The 23,866-nt window shown below is 41.4% G+C and overlaps 1 protein-coding gene across 2 annotated transcripts in view; it reads left to right on the forward strand.

Moving 5' to 3' along the window:
* The window catches only part of LOC120060148 (inositol 1,4,5-trisphosphate receptor type 1-like), a 146,040-nt gene that overhangs the window by 14,067 nt on the left and 108,107 nt on the right, over positions 1–23,866 (forward strand). The window contains exons 3-14 of one of the 2 annotated variants that reach the window (XM_039009258.1): positions 3,974–4,089; positions 4,323–4,409; positions 5,553–5,711; positions 7,465–7,563; positions 8,048–8,131; positions 8,243–8,389; positions 8,858–8,953; positions 9,222–9,266; positions 12,343–12,497; positions 22,055–22,154; positions 22,246–22,406; positions 23,685–23,826. In XM_039009258.1, coding sequence (XP_038865186.1) covers positions 3,974–4,089; positions 4,323–4,409; positions 5,553–5,711; positions 7,465–7,563; positions 8,048–8,131; positions 8,243–8,389; positions 8,858–8,953; positions 9,222–9,266; positions 12,343–12,497; positions 22,055–22,154; positions 22,246–22,406; positions 23,685–23,826 — 1,391 coding nt within the window. The remainder of the gene's footprint in view (positions 1–3,973; positions 4,090–4,322; positions 4,410–5,552; positions 5,712–7,464; positions 7,564–8,047; positions 8,132–8,242; positions 8,390–8,857; positions 8,954–9,221; positions 9,267–12,342; positions 12,498–22,054; positions 22,155–22,245; positions 22,407–23,684; positions 23,827–23,866) is intronic. The other variant, XM_039009268.1, reaches the window with a different exon arrangement.

Below are 23,866 nucleotides of genomic sequence, written 5' to 3' on the forward strand. Positions count from 1 at the left end.
CTACTGCAACTTTTCTATTCATATACTGTCCAGTTGAAGTTAGAAACACATGCAATAAAAAGCAAATTAATTACTTAAAAATCATACAATGTGATTTTCTGGATTTTTGTTTTAGATTCCGTCTCTCACAGTTGAGATGTACCTATGATAAAAATTACAGACCTCTACATGCTTTGTAAGTAGGAAAAACTGCAAAATCGGCAGTGTATCAAATACTTGTTCTCCCCACTGTAGATTAGTACCAGTCAAAAGCTTGGACACACCTACTCATTCCAGGGTTTTCCTTTATTTTTTACAATTTTCTACATTGTAGAATAACTACATAAGGAATCATGTAGTAACCTAAATATATTTTAGATTCTTCAAAGTAGTCACCTTTTGCCTTGAAAAAACTTTCAAAGTTCTTGAAATTGTATATTTTAAATTATTATTTATTTATTTATCTTTTATATCGGTTCTTGAAATGTTCTGTATTGACTGACATGTCTTAAAGTAATGATGGACTTTTAACAAGGCACACCTGTTAATTGAAATGCATTCCAGGTGACTCATGAAGCTTGTTGCGAGAATGCCAAGAGTGTGCAAAGCTGTCAAGGCAAAGGTGGCTGCTTTGAAGAATGTGAAATATAAAATATATTTTCATTTGTTTGGTTACTATGTGTTATTTCATAGTTTTTAATTCACTATTATTCTACAATGTATAAAGTAATACAAATAAAGAAAAACCCCTTGAATGAGTTGGTGTGTCCAAATGTTTTACTGGTATTTTGTGTGTGTGTGTATATATATATATTAAATTAGGAGGAGGAAGGAATAATTCAGTTTTTTAGGAAAAATATCAAATCGAAGATGCACTAAATTACAGACTTAGGCTACCTACTTGAACTTTTTAGTTTTCTAAAGATCTCTTCTGAATATAATACACAGTATTTCCCACCTCTTTCTCGGAAATAGACCACAATGTCTTGCACTGGTATACTGCTTCCCCTTGTATTTTTCCCCCCAGGCCCTGTCTTGTGCCGTTGTATAATATGCCATATGTAATATGGTGTTTGAGATGCAAGACCAGATGGTTAATTGTATTTTAGCAAGACAAGTTCACAGTGTGTTCATGCAACAGTACAGCAGGAATACGCTATGCAGATTTCCTGGAACCAAATCATGCCTAATATCTCTGACATACAGAGAGGCACACTCACTCACGGAGAAGCACTGTGCTTGGCTGGAGATTGATAAATACTCAACTGATTTACTGTGAGAAGGACAGCACCAGTGTTTGTGGAGTGCGCTCATCATTCTAGAATCTATCATCATTGGCCAGTGGAATGAGAGAGCCATGTTTATGGAAGCTAACAAGGTGTACCACATCTCTTTTTGAATGTGCAAAAGAACAGGGGCATAACATTTTCTTGTGAATTTATAACTGACTTGCAAATAATAGGCAAAGCCCTGCTCAAGACTGTGTGACATGTAGCCTATGCTTTGGTTTGGAGACATGTAAGCACACGAGGCCATAGCTCCTGGTCAGAGCGACTTTGGGGAAAAGTGGGCAGCTGCCACACTCCACTTTCAGATGAGGGAGCAGCGTTATACCCCTTAAATGACAGATTTTTCACAAATGTGAAACCCATTCAAAAGATTAGGGGACATGATCTGGAAGTAAATCAGAAGGGGCAATCACTTTCACTTGGTAATTTTTCACGGGCTGCAGCTCGTTCTAGCTATTTAATAAGCTAACTAGCTACAGAAATGAACAAACTACCTAGCAAAACAATACAAAAACATGAAAAGATGGCTAGATATGTCAATTAAAAAAATCAGATGACCCACAAGTTTCAAACCAAAGGAGGAAAGATGAAGGCTTCATTCAGCAGGCACTAGGTAGCTGTGTGATTCTAGCTAGCGTTAGCTACACCACTTTTTTCACTGAGCTAGCCAGCTCGGTATATTGAAGCCAGTCACAAAATAAAATTGGGTGACAATCCGTTACTCACTGAAGTAAAGTTGTTGCTGGAGTGCTGACAGAAGTTTTTAAGCTGTAATTTCACCATATGAAATAAACTACTTCTGAGCACTTTGTTAACCGCCAGACCAGATCTGGTGCATATGCGCGCATGCAGCTTGTATTGTAGTTCAGATCTGACACATGCAGTTGGACCAGAGCAAATCATCAGCCTACATTTAATCTTGGTTAACCCAGAACTCAAATCTTGCGTAAATTGGTTGGATGCTATGTTTATTTGTTTAGGGCAATGTCAGCAGTTTCTACTATTACTGAAGCTCTACCATTGTGGACATCTATGGCAGATTCAAGGCACCAGGGTTATTGTGATTCCAAAGAAAGTACTCTTGAGATTGGCGTAGAACAATGGAGCACTTGTGGTGTTCTGAGAGTCCTAACAAACCTGGTTACAGTTCACCTGCACAGTGAAAGGATCGCGTTCTCTCTCAGTGTTTGACAGGCATTGCATTTGAAGTATAGGGCGGCCTACTGAGGAGATGACACATGACAACCCTCCTAGTAGGTGCTGTGACATGAGCATGTTTCACCTGCAGGGGCCTCGGTGTCCTCGTGGTGCTTCAAGGTTTGTGTGGGGTGGAGCAGCATACTCGTGTTCACCCCACCTCTCCAGCCTCTCCCAGGCCTCATCATCACTCCTCCAAGTAGCCACAGTAACAGGACTGAGACTCCATGCTACGTCTCAGTGTGCCTGAGCACTGAGCAAAGGGAAAGTGTAGCAGACTAAGTCCTAAAATCCCTGTTGAGTATTAATAGCCCGGTTAAGCTGGTTTCCAGGGAGCATATGCCCAGCATTTTAAACCTCACTTTTTTCTCTCTGATCTGGGATTGGTACTATGCGACAGTAATTGCTTTTGTGTCATGTCTGACAGTTAGGTGTGTCTCTCGAGGAAATATTACCCTCTGCTAGGACGACTCGTTGCTGTCTGTGATAGTATTTATACACTTCTCAGAGAGCTGTGATCTCATGGATTGAAGGAGAGAAGGCAATGTTATTTGAAGATTGTGACCTGTTGAATCTTTTAACCTCTGATAATCACGATCATCCAAAGCATGTCGTAGTATTGTGAAAATTTTGAAATAAGTCTTTACAGTGTTTAGTACAGTGGGCTTCCTGCGTAAACTACAATTTATTTGATCTAAACCAGCATTGTTTTAAGCATTTCGATGGCCGCCTGTTTTATGTTGATTCCTGTCTCCGTTCCTCAGTGTATGCCCTCTGGGTTGCGTCCTACTGTACCCTGCCATTTCCTGCACAGTTTGCCAACTGTTCTTAAAAAGGAAACCCCACAACTGTTCATTCCCTTCCTTCCCACTGTTTAGCATTTGCATATAACCCTCCCCATTCTGTCCCCCTAACCTGGTCTCCTTCACTCCCTAAACCCACTTCCTCTCCCTCTCTCATATAGCCATCCCTCTCTTCTACTGCTCCGTTTTCTGTCCCTGGCTCCTCCTCCTGTGCTTACCCATCCAGCTCTTCCCTCTCTTCCTTCATGCGTCCCATGACAGCTAATCCCTGGACGCTGTGGCGTTTGTTGGCCAAGTTTTTGCTGTGTGCTTGGTGCTGGTCTGGAGCGGCTATTTTTACCTCTGTCACAGATAATCAGATATCCCATTATTGTGCTTTGCAGGTAGCCAGCCTCGGAACCGGAGGGGGAACTAGTGTGTTTTCTGTCAGGACTCACACTGTTCAAGATCTGATCATCTCTTTGCTATGTCTAAAGAGCTCTACTATCCCCAATCTGATCAGGCCAATGTGTTTACCTACAAGAGAATCAAAATTTCTAAAATCACCATCCTGTTATATTTATTTACCTACAGTCATGTCCTTGTTATACTGACAACCGGTTACTCTTCCATGCCCTTTTGGCAACTTTCCACTGCTTTATATGTCATGTACTGAATGTTATGAATTTGATAATAAATCTTCACCTGTTTTCTCTGTCTTTCCAGACTGCCTTTTCAAGCTGTGCCCCATGAACAGGTACTCTGCACAGAAACAGTTTTGGAAGGCAGCAAAACCAGGTGGAAACAGCACCACTGACACAGTGCTCCTCAACAAACTCCACGTGAGTATTTCACTGCCCATTATGCCTGCTGGTTCTAAACTACGTGCATTGCCGTGTTGCTGAGATCGAGCAAATCATTACAAGTGAAACACTCTCCAAGTTTATAACACGACATAAACCCAGATCTATATTCCATAAAGTACGGCTTCTTATTCTTAATGTGTTTTTGGAGCACTAAATCTAATTGGTGGCCATTATATTCTCTGACATCTCGTTTTATCCCTATATTTCAGCATGCTGCTGATCTGGAGAAGAAGCAGAATGAATCAGAGAACCGAAAGCTGCTAGGAACTGTTATCCAGTACGGAAATGTCATTCAGGTATGAGCAGGAAGAGTAGGGGTGATAAGGTAACAAGGAGATTGAGTTTGGTAAAGCCACAATACAACAGTGTCATTAAGGTTAGTGGAAAGCCTGGAGCAGAGAGGCAATACAGCTCTTCCATAAATGCAGCGAATTATCATCCAGGCCTTGTCATCCCCTGCATATGTGACCAGTGATAGTCTCCTATGCAGAAATTCGATCATCAGGCCACAGGGAAACGGGTCTAAAGATCCACTAGAAGTACATCCTATAGTGTGTCAGTTGATTTCAAGTGACAGACCCTCAACCAGAACACCCTGGTAGTTGTGATATCTGTCATCTAAAAACACCAACATATACTGTATCTATTTTAGGGCAGCTGTCTCCTGAACTTTAGTCCTGAACATGCTCTCAGAATTGTATTGGCGGAAGTGGTACAGTAGGTGTATTGGGTTTATGCGTTTTAGGGGTGTGATGACAGGTAAGGTATTGAGGGCAGTAGGGTACAGCTATGCTCCTCTGCCAGTGTTTGATATTTACCACAGGCTTACTGTGGTAAGTGGTTGCAGCACTTGAGAGCATGCATTGTAAACACATGTATCTGTAATTGTCTGAGACATTTCAAACGACAGTTGTCTTGTTTTTTCAGTCCCGGCATTCTCCCTCAAAACAAACAACCACAAAGGTTGGTTAAGGTCTAGTCTCCCAGTACCAGACATCACACTGAATAGTTGTTTGAGGGGTCGATGCTGGTTGAGTCAACATGGTTGATTTCTTGGGTGAAATTATGGGGCAAAGGAGGTCATGAGAAACATATTTGAAGTAAGGCCTTGGAGTATTATAAAAACAATTCCAGGGGGAGAAAAGGGTCCAGAAAGAATTCAAGTGTGATATTTTCAAATGGCACATTCTTTTGGGGATTTTCAGGAATGGCCACTGTGCCAGTATTTGACATCTAACTCAATCTCTTCCTGTAGATATACTCCTTAATAGACACAGACCGTGACATTAACAGTATCTGTCTATTAAACCCCAATAGACAAAGTAAGAGACTTCTATAAGCATTACATATTTAAACTTGATAAAACTCAAATTGGAAATGTAAACATGCATGTTTACATGCACTTGCAACTGTGTCTGTTGTTTGCCACTCTGTTCCAGCTGTTGCACTTGAAAAGCAATAAGTACCTGACGGTGAATAAGCGTCTCCCTGCCCTGTTGGAGAAGAATGCTATGAGGGTGACGCTGGACTCTGCAGGCAACGAGGGCTCCTGGTTTTACATCCAGCCCTTCTACAAGCTGCGCTCCCTGGGAGACAGTGTGAGTGTCCAGCCCAGTGTTGGCTTTAGTGTGGGTCAAAGGTCAGATAGGAAGTCTGGTCATGTCTCTGTAGATAAACAACGAAGCCCAGACAACAGCCTTTCCACTCAAGATCAAGATGCGATGCTCGTTGTTGTGATTCTTAGTTATTGGTGATGTTTCAATTTGTTAATTGATTGTCTAGCATTTAATCATTCAGGCTAGCTGGTCCCAGTTGTATTTGTCCATAGACATGTAGGTAGAGAGTGATTAAGAGCCTAACAGGTCATGATCTCACTGAAAGTTCACCTGAACAGTCTGGCATGCAAGATTCGAAAAGCTCCTGGTATACACCCTGAGATTCATTAAAACACCCTGAGATTCATTAAAACACCCTGAGATTCATTAAAACACCCTGAGATTCATTAAAACACCCTGAGATTCATTAAAACACCCTGAGATTCATTAAAACACCCTGAGATTCATTAAAACACCCTGAGATTCATTAAAACACCATGAGATTCATTAAAACACCCTGAGATTCATTAAAACACCCTGAGATTCATTAAAACACCCTGAGATTCATTAAAACACCATGAGATTCATTAAAACACCCTGAGATTCATTAAAACACCCTGAGATTCATTAAAACACCCTGAGATTCATTAAAACACCATGAGATTCATTAAAACACCCTGAGATTCATTAAAACACCATGAGATTCATTAAAACACCCTGAGATTCATTAAAACACCCTGAGATTCTTAAAGCTCCTTGCGTCAGTGACCACAGCAAAGATCATTAACAAAGGGGTCTCTAGGACAGCACTTCTCTGACGCTTGATGCCGCTGAAGTTTACCTGCTTTATAAATAGAAGCCGTGGTGCAGAGAATTGACAAGTTGTAAGATTTAATTAATACATAATTTCCTATTTTGACATTGTGTTGGCCTTAGGGTGTGTACCGGTTTAATTGCAAGTAGGCTACTATAGGTCATCATCATTAGCTTTAGCCATTAGAGTTTTTCAGGCTGAATTATTCCTGTGCTGATGAGAGGTCCAGTGTGGCCACCGAGTGCTTGGTAGTCAACATGGTCTGATGGGAATAAGTCGAACAATGTGTTATCATATTTGCCTGGTGTTACATAGCACCAGTAACTAGCTATAACAACATTGAGGACAGAGATTTTAGGGAAAAATTTGGATAAAGGTTGTTAAAAGGAATTCATTATGCAGTGCTCAGACCCGTTTGGCAGTACATCCTGTGCAGCAGCAGGACTTCACCTTGCTATTATGATACCACAGCTTTTCTCTCATATTATGCAATCAACTGATGCCAAAAGTTGAGAGGTTCTGTTTATCTTGAAGGGCACTTTTCTCCGGCTCTAAACTGGACTGACCCCTTACTTTCTTTCCTTGTGTGTGTCTCTGGGCTGTCAAGCGTAACAGCTCTCCTGGGGCCTCTGTAGATGAGCAGATAGCACACTCTGGAGGACACTAGTGGTTGTACAAGTGTTATTTGTGGTTTTCTACTGGCTGATGGGTCTGATAAAGACAATCACACTGCCTCTCTGTTTGCTGTGTCTCTGAGGGTTTCTGTACAGTAAGTGTGGACAGTTGTGTGTTTCTGTGTGTGAACGTGTGTTTCTGTGTGTTTCTGTGTGTGGCTGTGTGTGGCTGTGTGTGAACGTGTGTGGCTGCGAGTGAACGTGTGTAGTTGATCATGGATCACTGTGTGTATAATAATGCTATTTGATTGCTCCCCTGTATGTCTAGGTGGTGATTGGAGACAAGGTGGTCCTTAACCCTGTGAACGCTGGACAGCCTCTTCATGCCAGCAGCCATCAGCTGGTAGACAACCCAGGATGCAATGAGGTAGAATACATGTTTCATCTTCATTGTCTCCTGGGTGGAGACTGCGTTTGTAACAGAAACCATATTCTCCATTGTTATGTAAACCAAGGTGTGCATGCACATTTCACTTCCTCAAATCACAAGTAGTGCAGGTTTTAACCATGTTGACAAGTGTGCCTTATTCTTAATTCTCATGTCCTCTCAAAGATGAGGAAACATATTCACTGTACAACTAGCTCCTCTCTTATGCTTGTTTCATATATACTAATCATCGACAGTATTATCTTTAGTTCATTAAGTGAGGGTCCTTAATCCACTCTTAAGGCTCAACCACCATTAAGACAATTGACTCTTCAGTTAAAGACTATATCATTACTGTGCTCCTCCTTACAAACCCAGCAGACTCCCAGGCTCATTTGTTTTTGTCACTTTTTTAAGCCAAACTTAATTATGTGAATAAATGTCTTTACCTTAGCCTTTCCTGACTCATCCTCTTGGTTTTCAGGTGAACTCCGTGAACTGCAACACAAGTTGGAAAGTAGTTTTGTTTATGAAATGGAGCGACAACAAGGAGATTATTCTTAAAGGGGTAGGTACTCTGATAGTTGATTAAAATGTATTAGACACGATAACACATTAAATAGGGTAGCTGGCTCTCCTTCCCCATGATACTGACTGGTGTCTATGTTTGTGTTGCCAGGGTGACGTTGTTCGGCTGTTCCATGCAGAGCAGGAGAAGTTCCTGACATGTGACGACTTCAAAAAGAAGGAGTATGTATTTCTCAGGACTACAGGACGCCAGTCCGCCACCTCCGCCACTAGCAGCAAGGCATTGTGGGAAGTGGAGGTGAGCATAGAACATGTAGATAGTAGATACATGGTCTGAGTCATGGTACACAATCATGCCACAGGAGGCTGCTGAGGGGAGGACGGCTCATGATAATGGCTAGAATGGTGTGAATGGAATGGTATCAAACACAAGAAAACCATGTTTTTAATGTGTTCGATACCATTCCGTTCCAGCCATTACTATGAGCCCATCCTCCCCAATTAATGTGCCACCAGCAGTTTGTGAATCACACATATGACAGTGATATTTATCGACATGGTTACACACAACCTTTGATTGTGGAAGCCTTGCATTGCCACGCCATTCTGTAGGTTGTTCCAAAGCTTAAGGCCTGGAACAGAGAGAACCAGGTGAAACTATGTGGGTTGTCCTGCATCTTACAATGTGTTTTTAGTGGTATGTTATCAGTCCAGACGTTGTCCAGACGTTGTCCTCATGCTGTCAGGTGTTGCATTCTTCTGTCAGGTGGTCCACCATGACCCGTGTCGGGGCGGGGCTGGCTACTGGAACAGCCTGTTCAGGTTCAAACACCTTGCCACAGGGTCTTACTTGGCTGCTGAGGTGAGTCCCCTTACAGTGACAGAGGCATATTACATGGTAGTCTACCAGCCAACCACTTGCATAGATCATTTGATTTATACCTGGGAGTATAACGCACACAATCATCTTGCAGTACTTCATTATGCGATCTGAAAGTCTTAACGACAGGGCTTGATTAAGTTTAAGTTGGATTGACTTTATAGTAATTTATAAGAGGACTATGTATTACCTCTTGCTTCCTCACATGTTGGAGTTAAGTATCCTATTCTGGTTCTTGATCTATTTTCAGGTGAATCCTGACTATGTGGAAGAATGTCCTGAGCCCCGACCCTCAGTAAGTCAACCAGAGACAGCTCTATATCTGTGTTTCATGTCTATGTTGTGTTTGCTGTCTTGCCCTACCTACTGCTGCTGATCTGTGGTGGATCTTGTTTCCTCTCCAGGTGGTGGATTTTGTTCCCTTTAACTTCCAGGTACTGTGCCTGTCCTTGTGTTTCATCCTCTCAAATACTTCACTGATGAGTTGAGAGACTCTTTAACCATGTTTTAATAATCAACTCACCCTCTTGAAGAGAACTAACTAAACTAAATTAGTGTCCCCCAATTCAGGCTACTGTTTGTGTGTAGTGTGTTTGAGTAGTTATTATGAAAACAATTCTCTATATGGTGGCGAAAGCTGCCGCAAAAACCTGTCCGTTTGTTCTGACCTCTGCTGCTAATTTTTTTAAAGTAAAGAATATTTCAGTGAGTGCAGGTTTTTCCTTTATTCAACCATTCTCTATTACCATCTATTATCATTTGAAGCTATTTCTGTATATTCTGAAAGGAGAGTTTCTTTTTGTAACATGGGCAGCTCTGGTAGTTGTGGGAGAGCACCACAGCATGTAAGCACACCATATATTTAGATTATCTGTATATGGTACTAGAGCTCACATATAGATGGCAGTATAACACCATATTACTGTGGATGGAGTCATTATACAGTGTATATATGGAGGGAATATGCCAAAGAATATTATTTTCTGGGGTGGAATCCAGGGTCTGCTTTCCAGTGGCGATTTTAGCATGTAAATCTTGGTGTGGCAAAAGAAATTGAAAGTGGGATGCATGCCAGCAAAGCCACTCCACAACACAACACTAAACAATACATTAATTGCACTATAACGGTGACAAACGGTGCCCACAAACTGTTAAGGCCTACATAAAGCTGTCCCAACAGCAGTCCCAACATCTTACCACTGCTACACCTGGCTATCAGCGGAGCCTTGTCTGGCAGCGAAACAGTTCATTCAGCCTCATTTATTGCCTTTAAAAAAAGCATAGCTAATTTGGCTGACTTGTTTAAATAAATGTGGTTTCTAATGACAATTGAGATGTACAAACTATGGCATAATGGACGACAAGCGGATAAAAAGCAATCCGTAATTCGATTAAGCCATTAATGAGCTAGGACGGATAAAGGGTAAATGGACCAAATGATTAGGGTGAGGTACAAAGGCTACTAACATCTTACTACACAACATACACATAGTATTACTTTCTTAGCTACAGTATATATATCTCCCTGGCATATTACATAATTTATGCAGCAGTATACAATAAATGTTTGGACTCACCTTGTTGTGCTGTGCTCACTTGAACAGGAAGGGGGCACGACGGTCCTTCGTGGGCAAATTTTGTCATCAAAGTCTGGCATTCTCTGGATTTATGGTACTTTCAAAACAACTGGGAACTCGGAAAAAAACAAGGTCGAATCATGATGACGTCATTGATCTTGTGGTTGTAGCTCTAGAAAGAGTCCGAATTTACAATTCTGAGTTGGATGACCGTTCAAAACGAGCTCCCAGTCGGAGCTCGTTCAATCCCAACTTCCCAGTTGTCTTGAACTCAATGAAGTCAAGTTTTCACAGTTCCGAGTTAACAGGTGTTTTGAGCACAAATCATGCTTCATTGACAGCATGGCCAATGTTGAAAGTTTATTATTTTAAACTTGGAAAAGAGCCCCTTAATCCCAGATTTGGGACCACACAGCCACTGTCACTGATTCCTTCCAAACCACTCATTGTTGAATTTGCGATTTTCAACTTGTTGTGTGATGTTTATGTCCAATGGCTGATGAGCACCAATACATTTGATCTATAATTTCTCTTCATTATTTCTCTTCATATGACAAGGATAAAAAAAGGATTTGCCAGTAGATTGTCGACTTGATTCATGATGATGACTGCTAGCTAAGATTTTGAAAGTATGATGTTGACATGATCAGTCCAATCAAGCTACTGTACATATAATGTGATTGGATGTAATTTTATCTGTGGCCAATGACCTTGAGCCTTCTTGGATGGACACTTCTAATGTAACTCTATGGTAGCACGCAAGGGGCTAGAATTTTCTAAGTCTACCCTTAGACTTGCCGGTGACGTAGTGTCCCCATGAGTGACAGAACACTGAGCCAATCACGGTGCAATGCTCCATATTTTCTGCTGTCTTGCCCCACCACCACAGAAAGCACTGAGCTAGGCTGAAACACCTACATTTTGGAGCAGCCTTACGCAAGAAAACAAAAAAGAGACCATGTTTGTATGCGGCTTTATTAACTCAATGATATATATATATATTTTTTTACATTGTTTGCAAACTGATATGTGATATGCTAGAAATGTCGGGCTCAAAACAGGTGGGGCAAAACAATGTTGGGCTCAAAACAGGTGGGGCTCTGCCCCTCTCCTCTCCCTGACCTGAATGACGGGTCGCCACTGCTGCTTTCCACAATTTGTTTCCGTCACTGAATTTACAGCTTTCAAAAAATACTTACAGATGATAAAATATGATCATATGAGGCTAAATACATCATGAATTGAATTAGCTTTTAGATCCGTAAACTTGACAGGATGAGTCAACCACACATTATCTCTTCTAAAAGTGGAAAATGTCTCTGAATTGGCATGACTCCAAGCTCAATATAACCTCATGCTCAGTCTTCATCTGATTGGTACTGATGAGTACAGCAAAGGAAAGATGTTTGGGTGGGTGTATTTGTCTCGGGGGAAGCTGGAGGGAGTTTGGTAAATTATTCACGATGATCATTTCTCTCTTCTTACTGTACTGTAAAGCTGCAAATTAGAAAATGTCTTTAATGACTGTGGTAATCCAAACAATGTTGCAATGCTTTATCATCTTAATGTGATCCACTGATATAGCATTGATTAAGCTATTGTTGCCATGCATAAGTCAAACTATAAACAGATTGTAGGAAACGTGTGCAACATCTTCATGTTCTCAGCCTCATCTGTTACACACAGTCACAGACAGTAATATCACTGCATTGAAATTATGAACTGAACTGCTGAGTAAAATTTTAGTATGAAGCTCCATAAACTGACAGTCTCCTCTCCCTACTGTACCTGCAGTTGGACTCGGACCATGAAGCCCTGCGAGCGCGTCTGCGAACCCCTCAAGAGAGGGTCATGTACCAACTGGTGTCTGTCCCTGATGGCATGGACATCTCCTCTATCTTTGAGCTGGACCCAACCACCCTGAGAGGGGGGGACTCCCTGGTGCCCAGGTACACAGACAAATATCACTCCCCTCCACAGATGCATTACATTCTATGATCTGCCTTTCGTCGCATTTTCAATCAACCTGGTCTAAATAGCACGGGTGTGATGCTTGATACAAATCTGTCTCATCATGGCAAGGGGTGGCCATGTGTGGGGCTCTGCTTCCTCCTGTAGCGTCCATGTTACAGACTGCTGCTGCTGACAGTCACGTTGTGTTGACTGGACGGGGGACCCACCATGACATATGAAACTGCTGTTGATGCGGCTGCTCTTCACACCTTCCATTTTTTTCCTGTCTGGCAGGGGCTCTGGGCTCAGTCCCTTCGTAGGCAGGATTAGGGCATTTCATAGGCTTCTGGGCAGCGACAGAGGAGGGCCTTCGGGGGTGTCTAATCACACAGCCTAGTTAGTCTAAGAAACCCAGGAAAAGCATTTATAATTCAGAGATGGTAATTTCAGGGCAATTTTAGGATAGCTAAAGGATGGCCGATTGTTTGAACTTTGATCTGAATAGTGAGTTTGCAGGACAGCTGAGCTCAGTGCAATTTTGGCACTTTTGTTTTCAAACTGATTCATATTTTTAAGAAGATGTCTCTTCTCATGAAAATATCTCACCGTCTACCACTGCGTGTGTGCGCCTGTGTGTGCGTGCCTTTGTGTGCGTGTGTGTGTGTGTTGTAGGAGGTAGCACAGTTTGTTAACACTAGCTAATGATAGTCAGGAAAGTCCCGGTACGGTTTGAAGCAGGAAACCATGGTGATGGGGCAGACTGCAGCGCTACAGACTGGATCAGGATATCCAGAAGATGTTGCAACATGCCGTGATTTAGTCATATCTTCCAGCTGAAAAGAGAAGCCAGATGTTGCATAACCATCCATCCACCCCCACACCATAAACACATCTTCATCTGGAAGGCATATTTTCCCATGAAGTAATTTGATCTTTCAGAGGGCTACTGCCAACTACATGGGAATAGTCAGGTCCTGTACATAGTACTGCATATACTTCTATATTCACCTCTGGTGTGTTCCTTCCTTTTCACCTCCTGACTGCATCATGTGTTGGCTAAAATAACAATAGTGTGGTTGTTTCTGTCACCAGCGCCACATCAGACAAGGCGTGTGCCCCCTCCCCCCGTAGTGTCAGTTGGCATTGTGTCATGTTGTGAGGTGCCTGCCTGCTGGCTACCATTGGCAGCACCCTCGTCCTCTGGTCCCCCTCCCTACCTGAAATAACCCATATTCGCCAGGACACAGGCAGCCAAGCTGGGCTTTAGGTGCGAGTCATTAGAGTGAGTGTGGTAGATGTAAGCCTGTTATCCTAACAGGCCATTACACAACCAGGCCAAGAATACAGCCAGAGAAGGTGGACACACACATAGAGCCCAACCGGTATATTGTTTCACCGATATACAGGGCCTTCAGAAAGTATTCATACCCCTTGACTTATTCCACATTTTGTTGTGTTACAGCCTGAATTCAAAATGGATTAAAATATTTATTTTTCCCACCCATCTACACACAATACCCCATAATGACAAAGTGAAGACATGTTTTTAGAGAACTTTGCAAATTTATTTAAAATTAAATAACACATTTACATAAGTATTCACACCTCTTTGTAGAAGCACCTTTGGCAGCGATTACAGTTGTGAGTCTTTCTGGGTAAGTCTCTCAGAGCTTTCCAACACCTGGATTGTGCAACATTTGCCCATTATTCTTTTCAAAATTCTTCAAGCTCTGTCAAGTTGGTTGTTGATCATTGCTAGACAACCATCTTCAGGCCTTGCCATAGATTTTCAAGTAGATTTAAGTCAAAAATGTAATTTGGCCACTCAGGAACATTCACTGTCTTCTTGGTAAGCAACTCCAGTGTAGATTTGGCCTTGTGCTTTAGGTTATTGTCCTGCTTAAAGGTGAATTCCTCTCCCAGTGACTGGTGGGAAGCAGACTGAACCATGTTTTCCTCTAGGATTTTGCCTGTGCTTAGCTCCATTCCATTAATTTTTTTACCCTGAAAAACTCTCCAGTCCTTAACAATTACAAGCATACCCATAACATGATGCAGCCACCACTATGCTTGAAAATATGTAGAGTGGTACTCAGTAATGTATTGGATTTACCCCAAACATAACACTTTGTATTCAGGACAAAAATGTATTGCTTGGCAAATGTTTTGCAGTATTTCTTTAGTGCCTTGTTGCAAACAGGATGCATGTTTTAGAATGTTTTTATTCTATAAAGGCATCCTTCTTTTCACTATGTCATTTACAGGTGAAGGCGGAAGTTTACAAACACTTAGGTTGGAGTCATTAAAACTCGTTTTTCAACCACTCCACAAATTTCTTGTTAACAAACTATAGTTTTGGCAAGTCGGTTAGGACATCTACTTTGTGGATGACACAAGTAATTTTTCCAACAATTGTTTACCAACAGATTATTTCACTTATAATTCACTGTATCACAATTCCAGTGGGTCAGAAGTTTACATTCACTAAGTTGACTGTGCCTTTAAACAGCTTGGAAAATTCCAGAAAATTATGTCATGGCTTTAGAAGTTTCTGATAGGCTAATTGACATCATTTGAGTCAATTGGAGGTGTACCTGGGATGTATTTCAAGGCCTACCTTCAAACTCCGTGCCTCTTTGCTTGACATCATGGGAAAATAAAAATAAATCAGCCAAGACCTCAGAAAAAAAATTGTACACCTCCACAAGTCTGGTTCATCCTTGGGAGCAATTTCCAAATGCCTGAAGGTACCACATTCATCTGTACAAACAATAGTACGCAAGTATAAACACTATGGGACCACACAGCCGTCATACCGCTCAGGTAGTAGACGCATTCTGTCTCCAAGAGATGAACGTACTTTGGTGAGAAAAGTGCAAATCAATCCCAGAACAACAGCAAAGGACCTTGTGAAGATGCTGGAGGAAACAGGTACAAAAGTATCTATATCCACAGTAAAACGAGTCCTATATCGACATAACCTGAAAGGCCGCTCAGCAAGGAAGATGCCACTGCTCCAAAACCGTCATAAAAAAGCCGGACTATGGTTTGCAACTGCACATGGGGACAAAGATCGTACTTTTTGGAGAAATGTCCTCTGGTATGAAAAACAAAAATAGATTTGTTTGGCGATAATGACCATCATCATGTTTGGAGGAAAAAGGGGGAGGCTTGCAAGCCAAAGAACACCACCCCAACCATGAAGCACGGGGGTGGCAGCATCATGTTGTGGCGTTGCTTTGCTGCAGGAGGGACTGGTGCACTTTACAAAATAGATGGCATCATGAGGAAGGATTATTATGTGGATATATTGAAGCAACATCTCAAGACATCAGTCAGGATGTTAAAGCTTGGTCGCAAATGGGTCTTCCAAATGGACAATGACCCCAAGCATATTTCCAAAGTTGTGGCAAAATCGTTTAAGGACAACAAAGTCAAGGTATTTGAGTTGCCATCACAACGCCCTGACCTCAATCCTATAGAAAATTGTGGGCAGAACTGAAAAAGCATGTGCGAGCAAGGAGGCCTACAAACCTGACTCAGTTACACCCGCACTGTCAGGAGGAATGGGCCAAAATTCACCCAACTTATTGTGGGAAGCTTGTGGAAGGCTACCCGAAACATTTGACCCAAGTTAATCAATTTAAAGGCAATGCTACCAAATACTAATTGAGTGTATGTAAACTTCTGACCCACTGGGAATGTGATGAAAGAAATAAAAGCTGAAATAAGAACTTTTCTCTACTATTATTCTGACATTTCACATTCCTAAAATAAAGTGGTGATCCTAGCTGACCTAAGACAGGGAATTTTTTGTCGGATTAAATGTCAGGAATTGTGAAAAACTGAGTTTAAATGTATTTGGCTACGGTGTATGTAAACTTCCGACTTCAACTGTATGTTAGTATTGTAGAGTAACTACAATGTTGTTGATCCCCTCTCAGTTTTCTCCTTTCTCAGCCATTAAACTCTGTTTTAAAGTCACCATTGACCTCATGGTGAAATCCCTGGGCGGGTTCCTTCCTCTCCGGCAACTGAGTTAGGAAGGACTCCTTTATTTTTGTAGATCTTTGTTGTTGAATCTGTGTTTTGATATTCACTGCTCGACTGAGGGACCTTACAGATAATTATATGTGTGGGCTATAGCTGAGGTAGTCATACAAAAAACATTTTAAACACTATTATTGTCCATGCAACTTATTATGTGACTTGTTTTGCAAATTTTCACATAACAAAAGGGTTGAATACTTATTGACTCAAGACATTTCAGCTTTATTTTATTTCTTAAAACATAAGTCCACTTTGACATTATGGGGCAGTGGGCCAGTGACAAAACAATCTAAATGTAATCAATATTAAATTCAGAATATTACATTCAGGGTGTAACACTACGAATTATGGAAAAAGTCAAGGGGTGTGAATACTTTCTGAAGGCTCTTTAATCGAACGATATTGGTATTTTTCCCTTTTATTAGTCATATGTACAGGATACACATTGTATACACTGTCCAACGAAATGCTTACTTGCCACAACAACAATAAGAAACAACAATAGGAAATAAGAAAATATAAGAATACAAACATGAAGTTAAATGGCTCAGTAGAATAGAATAAACATTTTAGCATGAGCATAATACAGGACAATACAATATTTACACATTTTGGGGGGGGAAGGAGGGATTAGGGGGCAAATGTTTAAATTGTGCAGTGTTTTGTAATAATACGAGTCTGGTAGCAGCAGTTGTGATGTGTGTGTGTGTGTGTAGCATTAATGTCTATTTGTGTGTGGGTGTTTATGTGAGTTAGTGCATGTGTGCTAAGGTGTGGAGAGTCAGTCCAAGTGGTCAGTCCAGTTTAAGTGTTCAGCAGGCTGATGGAGCTTGTTGGTATCAGTAAAACCTCCCACAGACCTAGCCTCAGTCCAAATCTGCATCTGCTTCAGGGAAGAGAACAGAGCTGTGAAGTTACACATAGCCATGAAAGAGTGACTGCTCAACTGCAGTTTTTTCCCGTTAAATCCCAGGAGTTATTATTTGTCATGTTGTGTTTCTACTGTTGTGTGAGAATCTGTTTTTGGGTGTGTGTGTTCATGCGTGTTCAATCATGTGGTGTTCCTAGGTGTGGATTGATACTGGCTCTCAGATCATCTTCTACTATGCTGCAGCGGCCTCAGGAAAAAAAGAAAAGGCATTCGTTTCTTCTCCATTTAGATTTGTTTCATCAAATTGTGAAATGATCCATGTCTGTTGTGAATATAGGTGATTATGATTCTTGGCATCATAACAACGACAGTCAAAGGAGTTGGACTGCAAGTTCCAACACAATCACCTATATTTACAACAGCCCTATTTTCCTGCCATTTTTTGTCTAGACGGCATAGTTGTGCAAGAAAGCAACGCTCGGTACCCTTAGTGTTGGCACACAAAAAAGTGTTTGAATTTTGGAAATGGATGCTCATAGAGTCGTGGCCAAAAATTTGCCGCTTCAGTGTCTTTAGATATTTTTGGCAGATGTTAGTATGGAATACTGAAGTATAATTACAAGTATTTCATAAGTATCATATGCTTTTATTGACAATTACATGAAGTTGATGCAAAGAGTCAATATTTGCAGTGTTGACCCTTCTTTTTCAAGACCTCTGCAATCTGCCCTGGCATGCTGTCAATTAACTTCTGGTCCACATCCTGACTGATGGCAGCCCATTCTTGCATAATCAATGCTTGGAGTTTGTCAGAATTTGTGGGGTTTTGTTTGTCCACCTGCCTCTTGAGGATTGACCACAAGTTCTCAATGGGATTAAGGTCTGGGGAGTTTCCTGGCCATGGACCCAACATATCAATGTTTTGTTCCCAGAGCCACTTAGTTATCACTTTTGCCTTATGGCAAGGTGCTCCATCATGCTGGAAAAGGCATTGTTCGTCACCAAACTGTTCCTGGATGGTTGGGAGAAGTTGCTCTCTGAGGATGTTTTGGTACCATTCTTTATTCATGGTTGTGTTCTTAGGCAAAATTGTGAGTGAGCCACTCCCTTGGCTGAGAAGCAACCCCACACATGAATGGTCTCAGGATGCTTTACTGTTGGCATGACACAGGACTGATGGTAGCGCTCACCTAGTCTTCTCCGGACAAGCTTTTTTCCGGATGCCCCAAACAATCGGAAAGGGGATTCATCAGAGAAAATTACTTTACCCCAGTCCTCAGCAGTCCAATCCCTGTACCTTTTGCAGAATATCAGTCTGTCCCTGATGTTTTTCCTGGAGAGAAGTGACTTCTTGCTGCCCTTCTTGACACCAGGCCATCCTCCAAAAGTCTTTGCCTCACTGTGCGTGCAGATGCACTCACACCTGCCTGCTGCCATTCCTGAGCAAGCTCTGTACTGGTGGTGCCCCGATCCCGCAGCTGAATCAGTTTTAGGAGAGGGTCCTGGTGCTTGCTGGAATTTCTTGGAAGCCCTGAAGCCTTCTTCACAAAAATTGAACCGCTCTCCTTGAAGTTCTTGATGATCCGATAAATGGTTGATTTAGGTGCAATCTTACTGGCAGCAATATCCTTGCCTGTGAAGCCTTTTTCGTGCAAAGCAATGGTAATGACACGTGTTTCCTTGCATGTAAGCATGGTTGACAGAGGAAGAACAATGATTCCAAGCACCACCCTCCTTTTGAAGCTTCCAGTCTGTTATTCGAACTCAATCAGCATGACAGAGTGATCTCCAGCCTTGTCCTCGTCAACACTCACACCTGTGTTAACGAGAGAATCACTGACATGATGTCAGCTGGTCCTTTTGTGGCAGGGCTGAAATGCAGTGGAAATGTTTTTTGGGGATTCAGTTCATTTGCATGGCAAAGAGGGACTTTGCAATTAATTGCAATTCATCTGATCACTCTTCATAACATTCTGGAGTATATGCAAATTGTATGATGGCAAACTGAGGCAGCAGACTTTGTGAAAATTTATATTTGTGTCATTCTCAAAACTTTTGGCCATGACTGTACACTTGTTTGAGGACGTTACAGAATGCCATCACACCCATCAATGGTGAGAGCCCGCTGTAGCTGTTATTACCATCATCTATGCCTAAGTAGGTTTTGGGTGGTTTAACCTGTTTGGCGTGCAAGCCCGACGTCGGTACACTTATGACAACAGCCAGCTCAAAGTGCAGGGCGCGAAATTCAAAAGATATTTTTTTTAAATATTTAACTTTCACACATTAACAAGTCCAATACAGCATATGAAAGGTACACATCTTGTGAATCAAGCCAACATGTCCGATTTTTAAAATGTTTTACAGGGAAGACAAAATATGTAAATCTATTAGCTAACCACGTTAGCAAAAGACACCACTTTTTTTACTCCAACAGTTTTTTACTCCATCAGTAGCTATCACAAATTCGACCAAATAAAGATATAAATAGCCACTAACCAAGAAACAACTTCATCAGATGACAGTCTGATAACATATTTATTGTATAGCATATGTTTTGTTCGAAAAATGTGCATATTTCAGGTATAAATCATAGTTTACATTGCAGCTACAGTCATAAATTGCACCGAAAGCAGACAGAAAAATTACAGACACCAACGCCAAATAACTAAATACTCATCATAAAACATTTCTGAAAAATACATAGTGTACAGCAATTGAAAGACAGGCATCTTGTGATTCCAGACAATATTTCCGATTTATCAAGTGTTTTACAGCGAAAACACAATATAGCGTTATATTAGCTTAGCACAATAGCAAACATAACAACAGCATTGATTCAAGGCAAAAATAGCGATAACGTAGAAACCACCAAAATATATTAATTTTTTCACTAACCTTCTCAGAATTCTTCAGATGACAGTCCTGTAACATCATATTACACAATGCATATAGAGTTTGTTCGAAAATGTGCATATTTAGCGGCACAAATCGTGCTTATACAATGAAAATAGTGTCCAAATACTCAAGCAATCTGTCCGGCGCCATCTTGGAAAGGCCCCTATTCTTATCGAAAACTATTCATAAACTTGACTAAAAAAATACAGGTTGGACAGCAATTGAAAGACAAATTAGTTCTTAATGCAATCGCTGTGTTACATTTTTAAAATTAACGTTACTGCGCAATGCAGGGTGCGATAAAGCAAGGCTACACTGCAAGTAATGGCGTCTTATGCATTTTACTTTTTCCAACAGAACAATGAATTATCAGCATAAATAGTTCTTACTTTTTGATGAACTCCCATCAGAATCTTGGGAAAGGTGTCCTTTGTCCAAAAGAATCGTTGCTAGGTTGGAGAACGTCGTCTTCAACGTTGCAATTAGCAGTAAACAATAGCCATGTGGGCCAGAGATACCCAACTTCCTACAACGTCACGAAAATAAATACCCGAAAATCGCAATATACTGACATAAACTGATATAATTTGGTTTAAAATAACAACATTACGATGTCTTTAACACCTATATCGAATAAAAACAGAGCCGGATATATCTTGGAGCTGAAACAGGAGCTTCTAACATGACATGCCAAGACCCTCCCTGCGTCAGAGCGAAGAGTGGAAAGATGGGACATTTCGGTTCCAAGCAATTTATAACCTTTGGGAACTACGTAGAAACTCCATTTCAAGTCTCCCTATTCGCTGACACCCAGGGGAAGGCGTATGCAGTGCATCTCAACCAATAGAGGACAGGCAAATTAATACACAGGTCTCAGAACAGCCAGCAAAATTCTGCATTCTGACATACACATAGGAAAGTCCAGTTCTGTTTCACCCACAGATATAATTCAAACGGTTTTAGAAACTAGAGAGTGTTTTCTATCCAATAGTAATAATAATATGCATATTGTACGAGCAAGAATTGAGTACGAGGCCTTTTTGAAATGGGCACCTTTTATCTGGCTACTCAATACTGCCCCTTGAGCCCAAACAGGTTAAACAACACATTGATACACACACAAACACACGCTCAAAGAGCAAGCATCCTGCGGGGGAGAGGAATAACTCATCACGTTAGAGCAATGACAGTGTTGTTGTTATTGTAGAGGTTACTACAATATGGGGGGGATACTACTGACTCGGCCATCTATGACCATGCAGAGTGACCATGCAGACAATGCACTGTTATAGATTGTTGAGCTTGAATCAGGAGCAGAGCATGAGTAATCAATAACATTTTATTTTATTATATTAGGATCCCCATTAGCTGATGCCATGACGCCAGCTCGTCTTCCTGGGGTGACATGAGTTATTGAGCATCCTGTCCCGTCCTCACAGGGCTTGGTTTACATAACAGGACAACAACATTTGCCCATTCAAGTTAACAGAGCATAGCAATGATGGCAGTAATTCTGTAGCTGGCAGGTGTGATAACAGGGTAAACCCAGCTGGTATTCCCCAGTATTACCACACACTTCTATGAATGTTTAAGCAACGCTCACTTTTCAAAGCAATTGTAAGGTTACACCTAAGGAATTACAATCCACAGACATTATTTTGGATATACAATACCTACTATAGTGTTTTTTTATATTGTTGCTGTCCTCTGAGTTCCTCTGTCTTGTTCACTCAGGAACTCTTTCGTGAGGCTCAGGCACCTCTGCACCAACACATGGGTCCACAGCACCAACAACCCAATTGACAAGGAGGAGGAGAAGCCTGTCATGTTACGAGTGAGTGGCTGGGAAGGATAATAGTGTGTGAACGTTGGTCGGACTTGTAAAATCTATTTATTGAAAGTATGTTTTACATGTCCCTATTTAGATTGGTACATCAGCGGTTAAAGAAGACAAAGAGGCCTTTGCCATAGTGCCTGTCCCCCCAGCAGAAGTCAGAGACTTAGACTTAGCCAACGATGCCAGTAAAGTGTTAGCATCCATCGCTGGCAAGCTGGAGAGGGGCACTATAACCCAGAACGAGAGGAGGTAAAGTGTGTTCCTGCAGCAGTCCTTTGACCTACTGTATTACTTTATCGTACATACACTACCGTTAAAAAGTTTGTGGTCACTTAGAAATGTCCTTGTTTTTGAAAGAAAAGCAAACATTTTTTGTCCTTTAAAATAACATCAAATTGATCAGAAATACAGTGGGGACTGTTGTCCTGATTAAAGAAGCAATAAAACTGGCCTTCTTTAGACTAGTTGAGTATCTGGAGCATCAGCATTTGTGGGTTCGATTACAGGATGAAAATAGCCTGAAACAAAGTACTTTCTTCAGAAACTCGTCAGTCTATTCTTGTTCTGAGAAATGAAGGCTACTCCATGCGAGAAATTGCCAAGAAACTGAAGATCTCGTACAACGCTGTGTACTACTCCCTTCACAGAACAGCACAAACTGTCTCTAACCAGAATAGAAAGAGGAGTGGGAGGCCCCGGTGCACAACTGAGCAAGAGGACAAGTACATTAGAGTGTCTCGTTTGAGAAACATGACTCACAAGTCCTCAACTGGCAGCTTCATTAAAAAGTACCAGCAAAACACCAGTCTCAACTTCAACAGTGAAGAGGCGACTCCGGGATGCTGGCCTTCTAGGCAGAGTTGCAAAGAAAAAGCCATATCTCAGACTGGCCAATAAAAAGAGAAGATGGGCAAAATAACACAGACACTGGACAGAGGAACTCTGCCTAGAATGCCAGCATTAGTTTTCAGTTTTCAGCTGTGCAAACATAATTGCAAAAGGGTTTTCTAATGAGCAATTAGCCTTTTAAAATGATAAACTTGGATTAGCTAACAACATGCCTTTGGAACACAGGAGTGATGGTTGCTGATAATGGGCCTCTGTTCGCCTGTGTAGATATTCCATAAAAAATCAGCCGTTTCCAGCTACAATAGTCATTTACAACATTAACAATGTCTACACTGTATTTCTGATCAATTTTATGTTATTTTAATGGACAAAAAATTTGATTTTCTTTCAAAAACAAGGACATTTCTAAGTGACCCCAAACTTTTGAACGGTAGTATTTCTGGTAGGTTGAAAGTATTTTTAGAAGGTTGCTGTTGGACTTTTGACATTTGCTAGAACTATTATTTTTCATGTTGAGATGAGTCATCATTTAACGCCTACACCAGGTATGCCATAGTTTTTCTCCTTTAGCTGTTGTTCCTAGCTCCTCTCTCTGGAGAGGCTGTCTGTAGGAGTTGGTGTTGTCTGGTACCTTGGTAGAACCAGTCACCTCCCTGGCCCTGTCACTTTGGTCTCTAGGTTTGTCACTAAGCTTCTAGAGGACCTGGTCTTCTTCGTGTGTGACATCCCCAACACTGGCCAGGATGTGCTGGAGATCATGGTCAACAAGCCCAATCGAGAGAGACAGAAACTCATGAGGGAGCAAAACATCCTCAAACAGGTACACCTCATCTTACAGTACAGCGGTAGTATCATCTACA

Source organism: Salvelinus namaycush, chromosome 2 (genome assembly GCF_016432855.1).
Source record: "Salvelinus namaycush isolate Seneca chromosome 2, SaNama_1.0, whole genome shotgun sequence".
Classification (NCBI taxonomy): Eukaryota; Metazoa; Chordata; class Actinopteri; order Salmoniformes; family Salmonidae; genus Salvelinus; species Salvelinus namaycush.